This window comes from Onychomys torridus, chromosome 1, assembly GCF_903995425.1.
Source record: "Onychomys torridus chromosome 1, mOncTor1.1, whole genome shotgun sequence".
Classification (NCBI taxonomy): domain Eukaryota; kingdom Metazoa; phylum Chordata; class Mammalia; order Rodentia; family Cricetidae; genus Onychomys; species Onychomys torridus.
Window position 1 is genome coordinate 94,486,335 of NC_050443.1, and position 22,850 is coordinate 94,509,184.

Below are 22,850 nucleotides of genomic sequence, written 5' to 3' on the forward strand. Positions count from 1 at the left end.
CACTGGGAGGCAGAAGCAAGAGGATCTTTGTGAGTTTGAGACCAGCTTGGTCTACCTAGTGAGTTCAAGGGTAGTTAGGACTTTATAGAGACCCTGTCTCTAGAAAAAAACTAACTAAATAAATAAAATAAAGGTACACTATTACAATCATAATATTTTCAAAATTGATCTATAGATTCAACATAGTTCTTATCAAAATTCCAACTGCCCAAGTATAGTGGCAGACATCTGCAATCGCAGCACTCAGGAGGCCTAGGCAGGGGGAGACAGGGGCCAGCTGAGGTATGGAAAGAGATTTGTCTCAAAAACAAAACAACACTTGTATTCTCTTTCATGGGTACATACCTGTCTGGTTGATCCACTAGCCTGTCTGACTTTTTCTGCCACTCCTCCTAAAAGTTGTACAAGTTTCATCTGCTTAGAAAGTTCTTCTCTGAGTCCTTTTCCTCCTACTGAGAGGAGAGCACCCAACACATGCTCATATCTGCTTCCAAACTGTGTATCATGCAAAGCATCCTTGAGAAGCCTAATGTAACAAAAATACTATGTCAGCCACTTCTGAGAACTAGTTGAAGCTCCCTCAAAGATCAGCTTAACAAGTTCTATTTTGGATATCCAGAAAATTAAGGCATATAAGCAAGAAAAGGTTCATTAGTTATTGTAAGGCCATGATGTTCAAATATTGTCCAGTTTTATTAATTTTGGTTTCTTTCTAAAGACAAAAATTTCAGTTTTCTTAAAATAATAGATTCACTATACAACTGGCTACCCACAGCAAGTATCATGAGCACACTGTTTATATTTATCAATTACGTCAACTCTGTCAATATCTGCAAAAGAAAGGAGCCACTTAATAAAATTTAAAGCTTACCAGTACAAACTGTGTGCTATCTGGATATTTCCCAATGCCCTGGACAGAAGGAAGCGCACTAGTGAACTATTCAAGTAAATTTCATATTTCAAAGCCTATGTGTAAGAGGAAATAAGAGTTACTAGCAGTCAAAACATACCAATTTGTTCATATAAAAGCATCAAATGTGTAGACTAAATACTACTGGTTGGTGAAAAGATGATACTTAAAGAAATGAAATAGCTAGGTCTTATAGTCCAGTGGTAGAAAGCTTGCTTAGCAGAAGCAATGCCATTCCTTCAATCCACAGTACTGCAAATAAACAAATAATGTATTAAAAAAATACATTACTATAGGGCTGAGCGTGATGACACATGCCTTTAATTCCAGCATTCAAGAAGTAAAGGCAGTTGGATCTCTGTGAGTTCAAGGCCAGCCTGGTCTACATAAGTAAGTTCCAAGACAGCCAGGGCTATACAGAGCTACCCTGTTTCAAAAAATAAAAATCATATGAATATAGGCCACATTATTGAACTCAGCAGGAATACTATCTATTAACTATGTTTCACTGGCAAAGCAAGGGGGAAAAAAAAAAAAAAAAAGCACAAGTCTGGCAAATTCCTGAAAATTGCCAGGTGCACACCTTTAATTCCAGCACTCAGGAGGCAGAGACTGGCAGATTTTTGAGTTTGACGGTAGCCTGGTCTACAAAGCGAGTTCCAGAGACAACTACCCAGAGAAACTCTGTCTTGAGAAATTAAAAAAAGAAGTCTGAAAATGACAAGTTCCCATGGTCCTATGCTACACTACCTATACCATGCTCAAGGGAGGAGAACGACAGTAATGGAGGATCACACTACATTCTCAAGTAGTGCCCCAACATTTCTGCTGCACTGCAATGGCATTTTAAAAGAGAAAAGGGTCTCACAGGCAGTTCCTTACTAACTGAAACTAGGGTGGGTGAGTAGGGCGCAAGGTAGTCTAGTAAAAACTCCCACCTGTACAAACTGTGGGAGAAGATCTATTAGCTCATCATCACTAATTGCCTCCATCCAGCTCACAGCTAAAGATCGCACTTCCTGATCAGCAAATCTAGAATTAGAAAATTGATATATAACAGTGATTTCTTGCAAATGCAACTACATTGACTGAAAACAGAACTGAAAACAGAATTTTAGTCTGTTCCTGACAAAGAGGATTCAAATGGCTCTTACTCAAAACCAAAGTGCTGGTGTAGTAGTCCATGCCTTTAGCCTCAGCTCCTAGGAGGCAGAGGCAAGCCAATCTCTGAGTCTAAGGCCAGCCTAGTCTACACAGGAAGTTCCTAATGGAATTTTCACACATACTAGTTCTGGTGGACAATTCCCACTTACACCCTTCCATTCTTACTATCCCCTCTTCTACTTTCTAGTACCCTCCCACTCTTCCCTTAATACCTTTCTTTTTTTCTAAAGGAAGAAAAACTTACTGTATAAATACAGATTCAGTTCCCAGATTATTTCAAAACTCTAGCTTCCTAAAAATCAATTTTGTCCCCATAAATTATTGCAATTATATAATTATTAAAATAATCGTAAATTATATAATAATCAATAAAAATATTAATACATCATTCAAATTAGATACTTAATTCTTTTTTTGCTTAATTCTTTCTTTAGGTATGCTTTAAATGATACAAAATGCTTTCTTGACCATTTCAATAAAAGATTATGTTTATATAAATTACATGTACACATTTACAGTATCTTACACTGTAGCTACGTTAAAAGGGAAGTACCCCTGCAGCATAACACATTGCTGGAAAAAGTTGACAATAAAACATCAAGTAAATGTATTGGACTTACTTTGCATCAAGAAGCTCCAATGCAGCTAACGGGCACAATGGAGGCCACTGGTGTAGCAATGAGTAAGTTTTGGCAAGATTAGCCCATTTCCAGTTTGGGGCACTTGCTAGTATCTTAGGAAGACAATTTGGATGTTTGAAGCAATAATAGCGTTTTTCCCACAAAAAGAGCTTATCTTCTTTAGAAAGTCTGCATATATATATAATAGAATTAAATTACTTCCCAGTAGAATGATGACACAGCTATAATCTCAATAATTAAAAAGTCAAAGAAGAAATGTATTCATTTGTGACAAGTGACTAGTATTTAATACTAATACTGCTAATACTAATATGAAACAGAAATATTCAATGTACAGCAAACATCACTAATCTACCCTCATTTGAAGATGGAAATTATTCTGCCTTGACAAAAGTACAATAGCTGTTAAAGTGAAAGGTAATTTCAACAAGATGCCAGGCACTACAAAGCAAGAGTTGAATGAGCAGTGCTCACCCTATAAGACAACAAGGATTCTTCCCACACAAGTAAAACCAAATGCTATGGAGAAAATAAATGCTGCTGTGAATCTTTAGGGAAACGTTATATAATTGAATTGAGAAACAGTAAAAGCGGAAAAAAAATTTATAGACAAATTGAGTTAAGTTCAATGGCATGTTCATGAAACACTTCACTTTTATTATTCATTTTATTTTTATTTTTGTTTTCTTGAGTGAGGATTTCACTGTGTTGCTCAGGCTGTCCTTGAATTCACTATGTAGACCAGGCTGGCCTCAAACTCAAGCGTTCAACCACTCGGCTTACTCATTCTTTTTGAGGTGGTTTCTTATATAGCCCAGGCTGGCCTCAAACTCCTGTTCCTCCTGTTTCCGTTGCCTGTGTTAGGCTTACAGGGGTGCAATAGCATGTCTGGCTCACCCACTTATCTTTGTGCATATAGCACATTTGTGAAATGCATTCATCTCATGTGCAGTATAAAAAACCGACAAATATGACAAAAAGCACCTAAAGAAGATGTGCTGGCTAGTTTTAAGTTAACTTGACATAAGCTATAGTTAGTTACAAGCCCATAGAGCATTTTCTTAAGTAATGACAGATGAGGGACAGCCCAGCCCATTGTGGGTGGGTCCATCACTGGGCTGGTGGTCCTGGGTTCTATAAGAAAGCAGGCTGAGTAAACCATGAGGAGCAAGCCAGTAAGCATCACCCTTTCATGGCCTCTGTATCAGCTCCTGCCTCCAGGTTCCTGACCTGTTTGAATTTCTGTCCTGACATCCTTCAGTGATGAACAGTGATATGTAAGTGTAAACCAAATAAACCTTTTCCTCTCCATCTTGCTTTTGATCATGGTGTTTCATCATAGCAATAGTAACCCTAACTTAGATAGAGGTCTTCCTAATTCTACAGACAAGCCAAGTGCTATGCTTCTAGAGATGGTCTAGTCATACAGAACTATCCACATGGGTGTTTTAAATTTCATTTCCTTTGTGTTAATGGTAACATTATCCTCATCTACTGCTTGGTTTCTCCATCTAGTATATCATGTACTAATATGTATAGCTATATTCTCCTTAATAGTCACTGTTGTTAACTGTAATTTAATTTCCATCAACAGATATTAACCATCAGTTTTTAGCAACCCAAATGAGTATCATACAGAACATTTTTGGTTCCCATAAGGAAATATATGAGGGTTCTCTCTACGCTAGGAAGCAGTACTGCTGGCTTGTAGCGTATACACATTATAACATCTACAGATTTTGTTAAACTGCTCTTCAAAAGAAACATGGACTTTAAATATCTTGCCAATAAAATAATTCTGTGTATGTAAATGTATTTTCAACCTAGCTTCATAGGATGATGATTTTAATTTTTTGCCACTTAGATATAAGATACGACATTGTATTAATTTATATCTAAATTTTACTAAGGGTTTGTCTTGTAAGAGGTCTGAGAGGCATTAAAGTTCTTTCCCAAAGAACTTCCTGTTCATCCCTTTCTGTTACTACTTAGTTGTTTACTGACATAAAAGGTTCTTTAAAAAATTTATTGGCTGTGTGTGTGTGTGTACATACAATGTATGCTTGGGTATGCATGTCATGAAGCATGTGTGGCAGTCAGATGATAACTTTTGGTGTCTGTGCTTTCCTTTCACCTTTATGTGTGCTCAGGTGACCAGCCTTGACTGGCAAACACAACCTTGTTGGCCTTTGAGAAGGTTCGTTATAGGGTAAGAAAATTAATCAACTGGTACCTGTTATAAATCTATCTCTCAGCCTATTTGCTTTGATAATACAGGAAGGACTGGAAGATGGCTCAGTTGGGAAAGTGCTTACTACTCAAGTATAAGGACTTGAATTCAATTCCTAGTACTGATATGTTTTGTTTTAAAATAGCTGGTACTAGAGGTGGAGACAAGCAAATTCTTAGGGCCTGGTGGCAAGCCAGTCTATTCAATTTGCTGGCAAGTTCCAGATTCAGTCATAGACCCTGTCTCAAAAAATAAGGTGGGAAGTGATTAAGGAAGATACTTAATGTTGACTTCTGTACTCTATATGCACATACATGTACACACATATAGTAAAAATGGTCCAGGTAATGGCTCAGTTGATAAAGTGTCTGATGTGCAAACATGAGGACCTGAGATCAGATCCCCAGTACTAACATAAAACTTTGGTGTGGCAGTATGCATCTGCAACCCCAGCATTGGGAATGAAGAGACAAGGAGGACCCCTAAAGTTCCCTGGCCAGCCAGCCTAGTCATTCGGCAAGCTCCAGGTTCAGTAAGAGTCTGTCTCAAAGAAATGAGTTAAAGAGATAGAGAAGAAGACACCCCTGGGGGCGGGAGAGATGGCTTTGTGGTGAAGAGCATTGGCTGCTCTTCCAGAGGTCCTGAGTTCAATTCTCAGCAACCATATGGTAGCTCACAACCATCCATAATGAGATCTGGTGCCATCTACTGGCCTGCAGGTAGACATATAGGCAGAACACTATACATATAATAAATAAATCCCCCCTCCAAAAAAGAAAAAAAAAAAAAAAAAAACCCAAAAACCCAACCCAACCCAACCCAAAACCAAAACAACCCACCCCTCTTGACCTCTCTCCACAAGGCTACACAGGTATGCACTACAAAAATACAGTGTATAATTCCCTGACTTGTATGTAGCCACAGTCTTTCATTGGCAGTGATGGCATCATTCTGCACTCTCAGCCCTGCACAGCCTCCTCCGTAACAAGAGCGCTTCTAAATCATGGGCCATAATATTAAGCCCTTAACCTGAACTTTACACCACAGGAGATTCCCAAGAAAAGAATAAACAAAGCATACCCAAATGATGAGTCTCTGTCAAGAATATCCAGAAGTTTTCCCTTTACATCATTCTCCAGTGTTTCCAACTTATACTGTGGAATAATGTTTCTATCAATTTGAGGAGATGTATAAACAATGTCAAATGTAGGAGAAGGAAAATCAACCTGAAAAAATAACAGAAATCACTGAACTTTGTGTGTGTGTTGTTGTTGTTTTTTTTCTTTTCTTTCTTCTGGGACAGGGTTTCTTTGTGTATCCTGGTTGTCCTGGAACTCATTCTGTAGACCAGGCTGGCCTCAAAAATCAAGATCTGCCTGCCTCTGCCTCCCGAATGCTGCAATTAAAAAGCATGCACTACCACTGCCCAGCGAAATCGCTCAAATTATAATCCATTTTTCCTATTAGCATCTTTATCAGAAAACTGAGTTTTAAAAACAATCTAGGTAAGTTTATATTAAGTATAAAGCTGGTGCTTCTTTTCTCTTCTTTTACCAATAGCTGGTCATTCTCAAAAGCATGTACATATTTCTTGAGATAGATACAGGGCATGTTTTACTCTTTCAGAAAGTGGATTTTTTTTTTCTTTTTAAACTTTCTTTATTTATTCTTTGTGTCTTTCACATCATGCATCTCGATCCCATTCATTTCCCCGTCTTTTTTTATCCATCCTCTGCTCTTGCAACCTCCCCCTTAATATAATAAAAGCAAATAAAATTTAAGAGGAAAATAATTAATCTCATCAAGGCAGCTGCATTTTGACACAGTGAGTCATGCAGTAAATCCCTTTGTCCGTATATCTTTATTTCAAGTGTTCACTGCAAACAGTCATTGTTCTGGTTCGAAGCCTCTGGTTACTGCTGTGCTATTGATGCTGGACCCTCACTGGGACTCCTCTCTTGGATATTCTGTTGTTGCCCTGATTCATGGAGATCCTGCAGTTTCGGATCTGCAGGACCAGCTCCTTCATGTGTTCCAGCAGATCACAGATGGGGTAGATGTTGGGGTAGGTCAACTTAAAACCCTGGTTCATGGCCTAAGTAGTTGCAGGGTTGGTCAGCTCTCCAGCTCTCCCTTGTCCTCACCACCAGGGTAAGCTTCAGTTATATATTTTAATGTAATTTTATGAAAGACATCATTATTTTAAAAATTAATTTGCTTATATTATCCACTTAAAGCAATTTATAATTATATTATCTGGTAGACTTCTAATATGACATTTGCCCTGAAGTACAAGCAGGTTGTTTAATATCCCTTTATTTGTCATTTTAACTTAGATTATTTTAAGCAAAATTGAGAATAGAAATGCAAATTAATTACTAGGAAGCACATTATTAGTGTACACAATCCTAGATGTTAAAAGCTGACAAATTAGAAAACAATTCAATTCATGGCACTTTAATTTTGAAAGGGCATGAGAAATCTTAAATCCTATCATATTTAACTTATGCATAGAAAAAACAAAATTAAGGTCATCTAATGATTATTCCAGTGGAGAACAATTAATGATACTGCAGGAAACAAAACCTTAGATCTGAAGATTAAGATCTTTTGCCCTGCCCCATACCAGCTACAGCACACAGGAGAGCAGGCCTAGGAAATGTTTTATAACATTTAAATTGAAGACAGACTCTGAAATTAAAATAAGATTAATCAGGCTTCTTTACTAACAACCCAAGTCATGGTATACACAAACACTTTTTACAAAGACATTCACAGTGAAGCCTCTCCATGTATCAAGAACTACCATTACCTGTAGCACAATTCGCTCCATGACATAGCCTTTTTTGGGGCTTGCTCCAGGGATAGAATTTGCATGTGATGAAGTCCAAAGGTAGAGAAGTTTTGTTCCACATGTTAAAAACCTTCATGAACACAAAAAGAATACTGCGATTTTCATTTTAAAAATCCCAAACTCACAATACATCATGATAATCAACTTAAAATATTAGTAAAAACAGTATGGCCTTTAAGAACATATTAGGAGGAGTCAGCTGCCATATTGTACTGAGAAGTTAGGTAAAATATTAAGGGAGAAGGGAATCAGAGGAGACGAGGGAGGAGAAACTGTGGTCAGTATGTGAAATAAGTGAAAAAAAATAATAATAAAAACTATTAAAGTGTGGGATGGGAACAAAGGAAGGGAGAATAAAAATGCATCTTAGAAAGAATGGCATTGAGGACAGAACATAGACGGTATAAGGACAACCACTGTCCCCAAAAACATTCTGTAAAGAGGAAAGTGAAACAAATTACTTTCAAAGTTTTTCTTGAGAGACCGTGACTTCAAGGTCAGGGTTTGAACTGCAGAACTGGATCCTGATTTTAACCCTTAGAATAAGAAGTACATGCCAAGAAAATCAGTAACTGCTTTGCATTGACACACAAATCATTTGAGGTAAGCTTTATTTGAGCACTCCTCAATAAATTTTTTCTCTAAAAGATTAGACAATGAATATTTAGTAATTTCAGTATTGAGGAGGCTGGAGCAGGAGAACCATAAGTCTGGGCTATGTAGTAACTTCCTACCTGAAAAAAAATTAAATAAAAATTAAGGGCTAGAGACTTGGCTCAGTGGCTTAGAGCACTTATTGCTCTTGCAGAGTGCCCAGGTTGAATTCTCAGCACCCATACAGTGGCTCACAGCTGCCTGTAACTCCAGGTCCAGGGAACCCAACACTTTTCTGATCTCTGTAGTCACCATACAAGTACATGGTACACAGACAAACATATGGGCAAAATGTTCATATGCATAAAGTGAAATAAACATACCTAAAAATAAATGAATAAATAGCAATCTCTGTTACAAAGTCTCCATTGGGCTATAGTAATATCAAGTGGCTATGAATAATAGGTGAGTGAATATGTTATATGATATATTGTAACAAAATATATATAAAAATAGGCAGTGGAGCTGGGCGGTGGTGGCCCATGCCTTTAATCCCAGTACTCAGGAGGCAGAGCCAGGCGGATCTCTGTGAGCTCAAGGCCAGCCTGGTCTACCAAGTGAGATCCAGAAAAGGCGCAAAGCTACACAGAGAAACCCTGTCTCGGGGGTGGGGTGGGGGGGGGGGGGGATGCAGTGGGGATTGGTGAGATGTCTTAGCATGTAAAGGCTCTTGTTCTTACACCTGACCACCTATAATCAATTCCAAAGACCCTCATGGTAGAAGGAGAGAACTGACTCCTGCAATCTGTTCTCTTACCTCCACACACATACTCTATTAAAAAAAAAAAAAAAGGTAGTGGGGCTCATGTATGCTGATCCTCGCCCTCAACTACCTACCAACTTATGGTCTACTTAAAACATTTACTTAGATAGAGACTTTGATAAATCATTACATGGATAAAATTTATTTTTTCCAGGATTAATCTTTTTTTTTCTTTTTAAAGATTTATTTATTATGTACACAGAAGAGGGTGTCAGATCTCATTATAGTTGGTTGTGAGCCACCATGTGGGTGCTGGGAATTGAACTCAGGACCTCTGGAAGACCAGTCGGTGCTCTTAACCTCTGAGCCATCTCTCCAGCCCCTCCAAAATTAATCTTTAAAACTTTTTGTGTATAAATGTATAAAGGCTGGAAAGATAGCTCAGTGGTTAAGAGCATCTGCTGCCCTTCCAGATGACCTTAGTTTGGTTTCCAGGACCCTCGCTGGGCAGCTCACAACCACTTGTGACTCCAGTTCCAGGGGATAAACTACAAACTGTCATGACATTTTTAAACTGTTTTGTCTTTTTAAAAAAACAAACAATTTCGGGTAGGGGAGATGGTTCATTTGCTAAGTGATAGGAACCTAAGTTTGATCTCTAGAACTCATATTAAGAAGCTAGGAGGCTGGAGAGATAGCTTAGAGGTTAAGAGCACCAACTGCTCTTCCAGAGGTCCTGAGTTCAATTCCCAGCAACCACATGGTGACTCACAACCATCTGTAATGAGCTCTGGTGCCCTCTTCTGGCTTGCAGTCATACATGCAGACAGAACACTGTATACATAATAAATAAATTCTGAAAGAAAGAAAGAAAGAAAGAAAGAAAGGAAGGAAGGAAGGAAGGAAGGAAGGAAGGAAGGAAGGAAAAAGAAACTAGGTATGCCAGTGTACACTTTCAATCCCAGTGCTGAGAGAAGCCGACATAGGTGGGATCCTGGGTCTCTAATTGACAAGCCCCAGGCAATGAGAAGCCCTGTGTCTCAGAAATAAGGTGGATGGTGTTCTGGATGAAGGCAATCGTGGTTGCACTTGGGCTTCCACCTGCACAAATAAATAGGCTACTGTCCACAGGAAGATGTTTAGAATTCTTAGACCCAGGGCCCATGACACTAAGGACTGGTTAGTGAGTCAGAATAGTTAAATCCTATCGCATCTCTGAAATGGAGAAAGGCAGGAAATAGGAAAAACAGAGTTCTGTTAGTAACAAGAAACTGATAGAGCCATGGCATTCTGTCATAATACACTTTACAGAAACGACTGTCATCGGCTACAGCTTCTTCCCTGGCACAGTGAGTGGCAAGCAGTCCTCTGCCCACCCTCCAGACTGCACTGAGACTACAGCAGAGTGACTGCTTTGCTTTGCTCAAAGCTCATGTGTGTCACTGTTCCCACCCCATCCCTAGCCTGTGTACGATGCAGAGATGTGTTCTAGAACTCACTATCGCAATTCAGAAATACTCACCGTCTAAAGTCAAAGAGAGTTAAAGAAACTTTGCCCAAAGCTTCTGGCCCCCTTCTCTGTTTATTAGAATCAGGTGAACTTCCACTGCTCTGATTCAAAATTCCAAACAGAGTAAGGTGAAGAATTGACTCTAACGGCAACTGCGATATCTGGATAGGAAAAATGATTCTATGGAGCAGAAAAAAATATTCATTAGTGTTAAGAAAAAAATTAGATTAAAAGCAAGGCTTAGTAATCATTTAATGAAGACTGATTGATTTTAGGTGGTTTTTCTTTTTTTTTTTTTTTCCCGAGACAGGATTTCTCTGTGTAGCTTTGTGCCTTTCCTGGAACTCACTCTGTAGACCAGGCTAGCCTCCAACTCACAGAGATCCGCCTGGCTCTGCCTCCCGAGTGCTGGGATTAAAGGCGTGCGCCACTGCCACCCGGCGATTTTAGGTGTTTTATTTCACTTATAAAACAATATTTAGTTTTGAGTAACTTTTACGTAAGTAACAAGTATGGCTAACTTGTACTGCTAAGTCTTAAATTTCATTATCAGCATAAAATTTCAAAAATGTAATAGTTCTTTCTGTAAAAATGTCTAAGTACGGGGCTGGATAGATGGCTAAGAGGTTAAGAGCACTGGCTGTTCTTCCAGAGGTCCTGAGTTCAATTCCCAGCACCCACATGGTGGCTCACAACCACCTATAATAAGATCTGGCGCCCTCTTCTGGCTTGCAGGGATACATGAAAACAACACTGTATACATAATAAATAAATAAATCTTAAAAAAAAAAAAAAAAGTCTAAGTACCTAAAGATGTGCAGTTTGATAATCAGGCAAAATAAAATTACACCTTAGTTCTGTAACTAGCAATTTACCCAAATAATTATGAGTTTTCCGTTAAATATAGAGGTTTAAAGGAATACTTCAAAATTTTTCATGTTAATTTTGTGTAGAAGATATTTTAACATATTAGTAAGAATTTATTGGGTTTCAATGGAGGTAATAATAAAAAATAAGGTATACATTTGAAAAATTAAAGAACAGGGCACAGTGAAATAATTATAAAAGCAAAAAATTCCACTTACAGTTCATCCCATTTAATAAGATAGAAGAAATTCTTGTATGTGCCAACCTTCTTTGATTGAATAGGCTTAAAAAGATCCTTCCCATTGTGAGACAGGGAACATATCAAGTAGTATTTTTCATAACTAAGAAAAGAAAGCTTAATTTGATTTCTAGGTTAGCAATAATTATCTAACACAAGTATATTAGCATTTTTCCCCAAGTAACAAACTGTAACAAACTATTCATTTTATTTTTTAAAATCCATCTGAAATTTAACCTTTGCAAATTCTACAGAAACAAAGAAGAGGTGTAACACAAGGAGTAGAGAAGGAGCATATGCCCTTAAGTGTCGGTCTGAAGGGAACTGTAATGACACCCAAGTAAGATAAGCCAGGACTATTCTGCTTCAAAAAACCAAAACCAAACAAACAAACAAAAAAAGAAAAAAAACAAAAACAAAACCAAAAACCAAAAAACCACTTTCAAGTCACACCACCATTTTAATGTGAAGCTTAATTCAAGTGGGATTTTTGTTTGGTAACTCTAAACGAGACTTTATAGCACTAAGCCATTATGAACCTATTCAATAAAAATATTCATTTCAGACTTTCAGTTTATATTAATTCCAAAATAAATTAAAATTGCCCCCCTCCAGATGCTATGCTTTAAAGATATTGACAAAAGGGGGAAAAAAAGGCAAAAGAGGAAAACCTTTATCAAAACTTCAGTAGAAGAAATATGCTCTTGTAGAATTCAAAGATTAACAATTAGTAGACTGTGAGCTATTAATGGGGTATGGGGCCCGAATTCTAGTCCCATTACATTCTGTTTCAAATTACCTTGATTGTAAAGGGAAGGCGGAAGAGCCCAGCAATCTTAAGTTAATTCGTCTTTTAAATAACATTTTGCTTGTCAGTTTCATCATATATTTTCTTGCCCTCCCCCGCCCCCGAGGTAGGGTTTCTCTGTGTAGCTCTGGCTGTCCTAGAGCTAGCTCTGTAGAGCAGGATAGCCTTGAACTCAAAGATCAGACTGCCTCTGCCTCTTGGGTACACCACCACACCTGGCTCTCTTGCTCTTTTTTCATGTTATAGGAATGACGTTTTTCACTACAATAACTTCAGATATCTCTATAATTTTATTAAAATCACAAAGGTACAAGGGTACTCAATGATCTTTGTATTATCATTTAAACAAAGAACATTAAGATTAGCATAGCTTCTGGGTACAGCTGTGCATGTCCTTTAAGCAGCTACTTACTTTGACACCCAGTTACTGGAAATTCCATGTGCAGCATAGACAGTAAACTGGAGCTGCTCTGCTGCAGTCCACGCTTCCTTGATGCTCCTGCTACTTTGAGGACAGTCTGCAGAACTCTTACTAGAATGTGCATGGAGCCTGAGAAGATCATAAATTGCTGCCGATAAGTGATCCATGCTTACTTGAACAGGATTTTCAGGATTCAGTGAGCCTATATTGAAACACAGTGTTAATTCTCTGAAAAAGCAAAAATCATTGCCAAAATGTAAAGAGTCTACAGACATACCTCTAGTTGAGTTCTTGCTAGTATCTCCTCCAGATAACGAAGTCACCTGTATACACATACACCAATTAGTCAGAAATTGACCATAATTTAATATAAAATGTTTACTTTTTCTTCCTTTTTTGAGACAAGGTCTTATATAGCCCAGGTTGGTCTCAAACTTGCTAAACTCCTGATTCACGTCCAAAATGATGGGATATCAGAAGTGTATCATCACATTGGGCCTTTGCTTTTGTTTTAAATAAACTTTAGTTTTGATACATTTCTTTAAATGTCAAAGAAACCCTTCTCAGAAGAAATCTGCCAAACATGTCTGAAAAATTACTAAAATAGTAAGCAAAGAAAAGAAGGGCTATGAAAAATGCCTCAATCCATAAAATAACTGCCAAGAAGCATGAATTAAAATCCCCTGCACCCAGCTAAAAGCTAGTCTATCATGCCAGCAAAGGGGAGTGAGAGGGCATGAGGTAGAAGGTGCTCACTGGAGCTCACTGGCCAGTTAATCTAGCTAAGTTGATGAGCTTTAGGTTCTGCAAAAGACCCTGTCTCAAAACTAGTGGAGAGTAGCTGATACATGATATAGACCTCCAGTCTCTACATGGACATGTGCCCATCCCCAACACATGCATATACTCACATGAATATCTGAATCACGTAAATATACCCACATAAACACACACAAATGCAAATTAATAAACAAACAGAAAGTGAAAACATAAACCTAAGTAAACATAATCTTTTTTTTTTTCTTTTTGAGACAGTGTCTCACTATTTAGCCCTGGTTAGCCTAGAACTGAGAGATCTGCTTGCCTCTGCCTCTCAAGTCCTGGGATTAAAGGTATAGGCCACTATGCCTGACAACAAATGATTTTTAATATTAAGAAAATTAAGGCAAGCTGGAGTGGGAGATCATGCCTGTAATTACAGCATCTGGGAAGCTGAGGAAGGAGGAATACAGCAAGTTCAAGGCCAGCCTGGGCTAGAGTGAGACCTTGATTCAAAGAAAGAAAGAAACAAAAAGCCAAACATGGTAGTTCATTCCTACAATCTCAGCACCTGTGATTGAAAGCAGGCCAGAAGTTCCAGGACTTCCTTGGCTAAATTATAGTAAGTTGCAAAATATGAGATTCTGTCTCAAGAAGTCAAACAAATCAGAGCACCTAAAACTTACTATGGGGTTGGGGATTTAGCTCAGTGGTAGAGTGCTTGCCTAGCCAGCGCAAGGCCCTGGGTTCGATCCTCAGCTCAAAAAAACAACAAAAAAAAAAAACCCAAAATCAAAACCAAAACCAAACAAAAAACTATGGAAAAAGAACAAAATCGACCCTTTTATTTTAAATGAATTAAATAATTATTTTAACAGTACAGTATTTTTCACTAGCATGAAAGTGACGTACTTAAAGAACAGTATCTAAACTCTATTACCAATTGGTGATTGAAGAAAATTCTTATATATAATTATTTAAGGTAAACTCCTCTCTCAACTACACTTTACTGCTCCTTCATTTGATAAAAGAGTATAAAGAACGGGGGGAACACTCAGGAGACAGAGCCAGGTGGATCTCTGTGAGTTCGAGGCCAGTCTAGTCTACAGAGCGAGATCCAGGACAGGCACCAAAACTACACAGAGAGACCCTGTCTTGGAAAAACAAACAAACAAAAAAAGAACATTAGGGTTTATGGTGACTGATAGTCACCCCAAAATAAAACCCCAACCAATGAATAATAAAACAAACAAAAACAAAAAGGAAACCCAAATAGTACCATGTGGCTAGAATTTCTTTCAAAATGAGTAGACTTGTGAGAATCTAGACATAGAGGAGCAGGCCAAAGACATAGCTTCTCCTTTAAATGTAAAGTAGCTTGTGAGATTCACTTTTTCTTTACTCCTTCCAATCAAAGACATAAACATTTCTATGAACTAAATTTATTAAGGCCCCATGGAAGGAATTATCAGGGTTTTATTAAAAGTTGACATATGGCATAATAGAAGGCTCAACATCTGGCTGCTTCTAAGGCAAGGCCACTTCCACAGGGCAAGGGCATGACTAATGAACATGGACATTTCCATTAAGAGAGGATTGGTAGCCATTACTCTCTCTGTAGGCTCCCGAAATTGCCAGGGGCCTCACTCATGGAAGGAAAGCAATTTGAACCCACTATGTGATGACAATGTTCACAAAGCTCTTCCATCATTTCAACAAGGAATCCCTACCTCACCAACGAAGCAACTCAATAAACTCAAAAGTAAAAGCCAAAGTTAAAATGATAATATTTTGTCTACCAAGAGGTGAACATCCTCCTGCTGAAGGGACAGGCAGTCACTTAAGCCCATATAAATACTCACATCAGCACTCTTGGTCCTTGGAAGGTTAACTGCTCGCTTCAGCTTCTTCACTGCTTCTGTAACAGCGGGGGTCTCCACCCCATCTAAAGCACTACAGATTTTTCTTACAGCTTTAATTACTTGATCAACAGCTCGGTGCTGGTTCTTTAAAAATGAAAAGTAAAATAAAAATAACTAGGTACAATGTAGGCCTCATGTCAAAGATGAAGTCAGAAGCTAGATATTTTTGACAATTCTAAGAATAGCTATTCTCTATTGAAAAAGAAAATAAATGAGATAGCTTCTCAATTATATGGTATACTGTGAAATGTAGTAAAGCAAGGCATAGTTTTCACTTTGACACAACTATTCATATGTAAATGAATATGCTACTAACTTCATATTAGAATCAAAAGAAAACAAATTAGGAACAGATTACTAAGTCATTTTTTAAAACTAGATTTGGCACACATGGGGTATACATACATATACCCAGGCAAAACACTCATACATTTAAAACGAAATAAATCTAAAAAATAAGTACAAATAGATTTATCTTTTAAATTCCCACTTGGAAATAATTTTCATATTGAAAACAACCTTCTCTTCTGCAAAAAAAATTAAAATAAAACAAAAACGGCATTAAAAACTAAATTCTTTTTTTTTTTTTTTTTTTTGGTTTTTCGAGACAGGGTTAAAAACTAAATTCTAACAAACAAAACAAACAGAAAATCCTCAAGGGGCTCAGTGGTTAAGAACCTTTGCTGCGGCAGATGATCTCTGAGTTCAAGGTCTAGATAACAAGCTCCAGAATAGTCAGGGCTGCACAGAGAGACCCTGCCTAAAAAAACAAAAATCAACCAAACAAACAAAACAAGAGGCTTTTTACTCAATCATAAGGACCTAAGTTTGGATCCCATCACTCACACAAGCTGAGCATCCCAACCCCATCTCCAACCATGGAGAACCAGACCTCAGCATCCCTATCACAATTATTAAGTTTTCGATGGCTTCCTGTCTAAGCTATTTTTCCCCCTGGAGGGGGGGCGGGTAGGGGCCATCATAGGAGCCCTTCAGACTCTCTCTCAACTGCAAGTCTGTAGACATCAACATGGCAGAGGGCTGTGTTGATTTTGATGGTCTGTTCTGCCATGCTGAGGTCCTTCTCCACTTAAAAAATTTGTATTTATTTTTATTTGTGTGTGTGTTGTGTATCCATGTAAGTGAATGCCACATGTGTATCAGCAGAGACCAATAGAGAGTGTTGGATCCCTTGGATCTGACAGGTGGTTGTGGCCGACCTGATGTAGGTACTAGGCATTTGTGGTGGTCTAAGAATGGTCCCCATGGGTTCATCTATTCGAATGCCTGGTCACCAGGAAGTGGAGCTGCTGGAAAGGAGTGTGCAGCCTTGTTGGAGGAAGTCTATATCACCAGGTGAGCTCTGCCTTTATCATTACGTATATTAGTTAACTAATTTTGGGTTTTTTTTGAGACAACATCTCAGTATGAAACCCAGGCTGACCTCATATGTATAAATTCTCCAGGCTGTGTAGTGACAGAATTGCTGGAGTACCTTGCCTTGTCATGGATCATTACTCATTTTATACATGCACTGAAATATCACATTACATGCCATAAATATATGGAATTATGTGTCAGCCATAAATTTTTAGTGCTACAGAAATAGCTCAGTCCGTACAGTGCAGTCCTTGCAAGCATGACGATCTTTGTTCAACCCTAAGAACCGACAAAAAAAGCTAGGCATAGTGGTGTATGACTATAATCCCAGAGCTGAGGAGATAGGTGAATCCCTGAGGCTCCCTGGTCAGCCACTGTGGTGGTTTAAATGTTTATGGTACACACAGGCTAATATATTTCAGTGCTTGGTTCCTGATTGGTGGACTACTTGATTGGCAGGTATAGTCTTGGAGGAGATGTGCCACTGGAATGGGCTGTGAGGTTTCAAAAGCCCACATCAGGCTCAGTGCCTCATGCTCTCTCTATCTGCAACTTGTAGATAATGTGAGCTCTCAGCAACTGCTCCAGCACCATGCCTGCCTGCCTGCCTGCCTGCTGCCATGCTCCCCCTGCTAGTCATGGGCTAACCCTCTGAAACTGTAAACAAGCCCTCAATTAAATACTTTCCTTTGCAAGTAGCCTTGGTCATGGTGTTTCTTCATAACAATCAACAGAAACTAAGACAGCCATACTAGCCTCCTTGGTGAGCTCAAGCCCTCACTCAAAGGAAAGGTGGACAACATGCTTGAGGAATGATGCCTGAAGTTATCCTCTGGCCTGCACATACACATGCACTTGTACATACAGATACTCACGCACAAAATGTAGTTTTAAAAACTTGAGCAACAAAGGCATTCATAGATCCTTCTTCTTTCTCTTAGGCTAGGACTCATTATATTGCCTAGACTGGTTCTCAAATTTATAAGCTCAAGGGATCCTCTCTTTTCCTCCTGAGTTACCGTGACTGTGCACTATACACGGCTTAAAGATTCATAAAATATTCATGCTATACTTTTATGCTTATAAGTACTATGAAAGGCTGCAACTAAGCATTGCATCTTCCCTTTTAGTATTTTTTTTTTCTATTATTGAAGCTTGGCTACCATAAGACAAATGCTCTTTTCACCTTCAAGTGAGATCATCTCATTTTCTTAATTACCCAATTACTGTGTAGTTCTCGGGAACTGAATTGAAGATCAACTTTCAAGTTAATTTTTATTTGTTTCTTCTAACTCACCTTCATGTGAAAACCTTCCCAATCTGAAGGCTTGTGACACTGTCTTGCACTACCCTCCATTACTCTAACATAGTCCAATAGTTCTAAACTCACCCTTCTTTTGTAGAGCCAGAAACTAAACTCATGCTAATATTTTTTTTTGTCAGTAGAGGGCACTAAAAGGACACTTTAACACCACCACCACCACCAACACCACCCCAACAACAGGGATAGACACTTCCATGCTGGGTTTCCAGTCCGGTATGCATTTACTCATTTCTTAACACCAGTACTTGGGAGTCAAAAGTCTGAGGTCAGCCTGGTCTACACAGTGAGTTCCAGGCCATCCAGGGCTATATAACAAGGACAGGAAAACCCTGCCCCCTACTACTGCCATCCCCAAAGCTACTAATTGTCAGGCATGGTGATAGACATCTGTGGTGGTTTGAAAGAAAATGGCCCCCAAAGGGAGTGGCACTATTAGGAGGTGTGGCCTTGTTAGAGGAAGTGTCACTGTGGGGAGGCTTTGAGGTCTCTTTTGCTCAAGCTTCCCTCAGTGTGACTGTCAGCCTACTTCCTGTTGTTGCCTGCAAGATGTAGGACTCTTGGCTATTTTTCCAGTACCATGTCTGCCTACGAGCTACCATACTACCTGCCATGATGATAATGGACTGAACCTCTGAAACTGTAAACCACCACAAGTAAATGTTTTCTTTATAAGAGTTGCTGTAGTCGTCGCCAGGTGGTGGTGGTGGCGGCGGCGGCGCATGCCTGTAATCCCAGCACTTGGGAGGCAGACACAGGCAGATCTCTGTGAGTTCGAGGCCAGCCTGGTCTACAGAGTGAATTTCAGGACAGGCTCCAAAGCTACCCAGAGAAACCCTGTCTTGAAACCCCCCCCCCCCCACACACACACACAAATAGAGTTGCTGTAGTCATGGTGTCTCTTTATAGCAAGAAAAACCCTAACTAATACAACATCTATTACAGTGATTAAAAAGTCTGAGGAGGCAATATCAAGATTGTCTCAAAACCAAAACAAATAAACAAATTAACATTAGTTAAGTAAATATTTTATATTTTATGAGTCATCCTCTGGTGAGATTCAATTTTAGCCTTTTAAGGGTGAAGACAGAAAGAGACAAAAACTTTGTAAAAACAGGCAGCAGGCTGGATTTGGTATATGAGCTACCATATGCCAATTCTTGCCTTAGAATTCCCTTTTATAGGCTGGCAGAAATGGCACTGCAGTTAAGAGCACTGGCTACTCTTGTATAGGACCTGAGTTTGATTCCTGGTATCCACATGGCAGCTTACAACTGTCTGTAACTCCAGTCCCCAGGGATCCAACACCCTCTTTGAGACTCTGCAAGCACTAGGCACACACACAGTGAACAGACATTGAAGCAGGCAAAACAACCATACACATAAAATAAACAAATAATTTGAAAATTAAAGTATTTTTTTAAAGAAAAGAATCCTTTTACTAAAAAGGATAAACCACTTTTTGTTCTTTCACTAATGATTATTTAGATTTCTTATTCAAGCAGCTAGCACAAAGGCTAGTGATGCAGCTCCAGCCAAGTGCCAGCATGTGTCAGCCTGGGTTCAATTTTGTGGATACACATGTGCACACAAGTCTGTAGTCTCAATATGTAGGAGGTGGAGGCATGAAGAGCAAGAATTCAAGGCCAGGCAACAGGGGCTAAATGAGACCCCACCTCAAAAGCAACATGAGTTCAGGTGCTTTCTGGAGATGGATCCCCTTGGAGGTGGAGTTAACAATTGGTTGCAAGCCATTCCATATGAATGCTGAGAACCAAACTTAGGTCCTCTGTAAAAGTAGCACATGCTCTTAACCACTGAGTCATCTCTCCAGCCCCCAAAATTTATTAACTTAAGCCCAGATACACACATTACTGTATGTATAGACAAAATGTGCTGCAGCCATTCAATGGAATAGTATTCAATAAAAAGGAACCATTGGTAGGGCTAGGGAGATGGCTAAGTTGGTAAAGCCTGTTGAGCAAGCATGAGGACCTGAGTTTGGAATCTTCAGCATCCACGGAAAAAACTGGGTGTAGGGCTGTAGAGATGGCTCAAGGGTTAAGAAAGTGTAATGCTCTCACAGAGGACCTGAGGTTGGTTCCCAGCACCCATGTGAGGGTTTTTACTGCTGTGAAGAGACACCATGACCACAACAACTCTTATAAAGGAAAACAATTTAACTGGGTGGCTCACAGTTCAGAGGTTCAGTCAATTATCATGATGATGGGACATGAGAGTATGCAAGTAGCCATGGTGCTGGAGGAGGAGCTGAGAGTTCTACATCTTTGATTCACAGGCAACAGGAAGTGAGCTCCAATTCTGGGCATGGTTTGAGCATGTATGAGACCTCAAAGCCCCGCATACATAGTGACACACTTCCTCTAACAAAGCCACACTTCCCAATACTGCCACTCTGTTTGGGAGCCATTTTCTTTCAAACCACACACACACACACACACACACACACACACACACACACACACACACACCAACATACTATACAACGCAAAAAAATTTTTTTTCAAAGGTACAAACCACAAATATGTACTATAAAAAAGGGTTTGGTATTTAAAAAAGCAAAACAGAAAAATTACTACATTCCATTTATAAGAAATGTGCAGAAGAGGAAATTATGAAAGAGACAAGAATTGGCTCAGCGATTATTTGAGGCTAGCACTGGAAAGAGGGGTGACTGCAAATCAGTACATGCTCTAAAATGCTCTAAAACTGGACTGGGGTGATGCTGCTAGAGCTCTGTGAATTTGTAAGTCTTTAAATGGTGGAGCATGCCAATAATGCACTCAGGAGCTATATGCAGGAAGGACATTTGTTCAACAATGTTCATAGCAGCACTATTCATAATAGCCAGAACCTGGAAACAACCTAGATGCCCCTCACCCAAAGAATGAGTAAAGAAAATGTGGTACATCTACACAATGGAGTATACTCAGTGGTAAAAAACAATGTTATGAAATTTGCAGGCAAATGGATGGAACTAGAAATAAATCATCCTGAGTGAGGTAACCCAGACCCAGAAAGACAAAGACAGTATGTACTCACTCATAAAGGACAACCAGGCTGCAATGCACAGCCCCAGAGAAGCTAGGTAACAAGGAGGATCCTAAGAGGAACGCATGGATAGCCCTGGGAAGGGGAAATAGATGAGATCTCTTGGGTAAACTGGGGTCAGGGAAGGGGTTGGGGGGGGGGGGGGGAACATGAGGGATTAGGATGCCCAAGTTGGGGGAGGGATGGAGAAGGAGAGCAATGAAAGAGATATCTTGATAGAGAGGGCCATTATGGGGTTAGGGAGAAACCTGGTCCCAGGAATCCACAAGGAAGATCCCGGCTAAGACTCCTAGCAATAATGGAGAGGGTGCCTGAACTGGCCTTCTCCTATAGTCAGATTGATGACTAACCTAATTGTCATCATAGAACCTTCATCCAATAAGTGATGGAAGCAGATGCAGAGATCCACAGCCAAGCACTGGGCTAAGCTCTGGGAGTTAAGTTGAAGAGAGGGAGGAGGGATTATATGAATGGGGGGTAAGGTGAGGTAGAGGAGGGTGTCAAGATCATGACCCAGAGACAGCTGACCCAAGGTCTTGGGAGCTCAGACTCTAGTCTGACTGCTAGGGAGCCTGCATGGGGCTGACCTAAGCCCTCTGAATGTGGATGACAGTTGTGTAGCTTGGTCTGTTTGTGGTTCCTAGCCATGGAACCAAGATCTGTCCTTGGCACATGAGCTGGCTTTTTGGAACCTATTTCCTATGGTGGGATGCCTCGCTCAGCCTTGATGCAGGCAGGAGGAGCTTGGTCCAGCCTCAACTTGGTATGCCATGCTTGGTTAACTCCCAGGGAGGCCTTACCCTTTCTGAGGAGTTGGATGGGGTGGGGAGAGTAGAAAGGAGGTGGAAGGATGGAACGGGATGAGAGGAGGGAGGGGAAACTGCTGTTGGTACGTAAAATAAATAAATTTAATTTAAAAAATGAGTAAATAAAACTGAAAAAAGAGCTCACTTTGCTTTATAGTTTATAATTTTTAACTATTTTTTTTTTCTTTTGAGACAAGATCTCACTCTCCTGGAGTTCACTCTGTAACTAGGCTGGTCTTGAACTCAGAGATCCACCTGCCTCTGCCTGCAAGTGCTGGGATTAAAGATGAGTTCTACTACCTGGTTCTAAAAGTCTTTTTTTGCCCCCCCCCCCCCCCGCCTTTCTGTTCCTATTTTCACTTTTCAAGTAAACTTTTCATTTGGAATAATTTTAGAATTATAGGAAGTTACAAAAATAGTACAGAGAGTTCCATATAAACCGGTTAAGCAGCAGCTTGCATAATCATGATGCATTTGACAAAATGAAGACTAGAGCAATGGCATACAGACAAGTAAACGCTAGACTTACTCAGCTGTATCAGTGTTTCCACCAGCCCCTTTTCCTGCTCTGTTCCAGGACATGACCCAGG

General features: G+C 39.5%; 1 protein-coding gene across 1 annotated transcript in view; it reads right to left on the reverse strand.

The window, feature by feature from the left end:
• Positions 1-22,850, reverse strand: part of Pik3c2a (phosphatidylinositol-4-phosphate 3-kinase catalytic subunit type 2 alpha) — a 114,739-nt gene that overhangs the window by 25,155 nt on the left and 66,734 nt on the right. The window contains exons 9-19 of the mRNA XM_036190197.1: positions 15,622-15,765; positions 13,278-13,323; positions 12,992-13,202; positions 11,752-11,874; positions 10,679-10,846; positions 7,758-7,869; positions 6,026-6,171; positions 2,695-2,883; positions 1,849-1,942; positions 872-966; positions 346-526 (exon numbers count right to left, since the gene is read on the reverse strand). Coding sequence (XP_036046090.1) covers positions 346-526; positions 872-966; positions 1,849-1,942; positions 2,695-2,883; positions 6,026-6,171; positions 7,758-7,869; positions 10,679-10,846; positions 11,752-11,874; positions 12,992-13,202; positions 13,278-13,323; positions 15,622-15,765 — 1,509 coding nt within the window. The remainder of the gene's footprint in view (positions 1-345; positions 527-871; positions 967-1,848; positions 1,943-2,694; positions 2,884-6,025; positions 6,172-7,757; positions 7,870-10,678; positions 10,847-11,751; positions 11,875-12,991; positions 13,203-13,277; positions 13,324-15,621; positions 15,766-22,850) is intronic.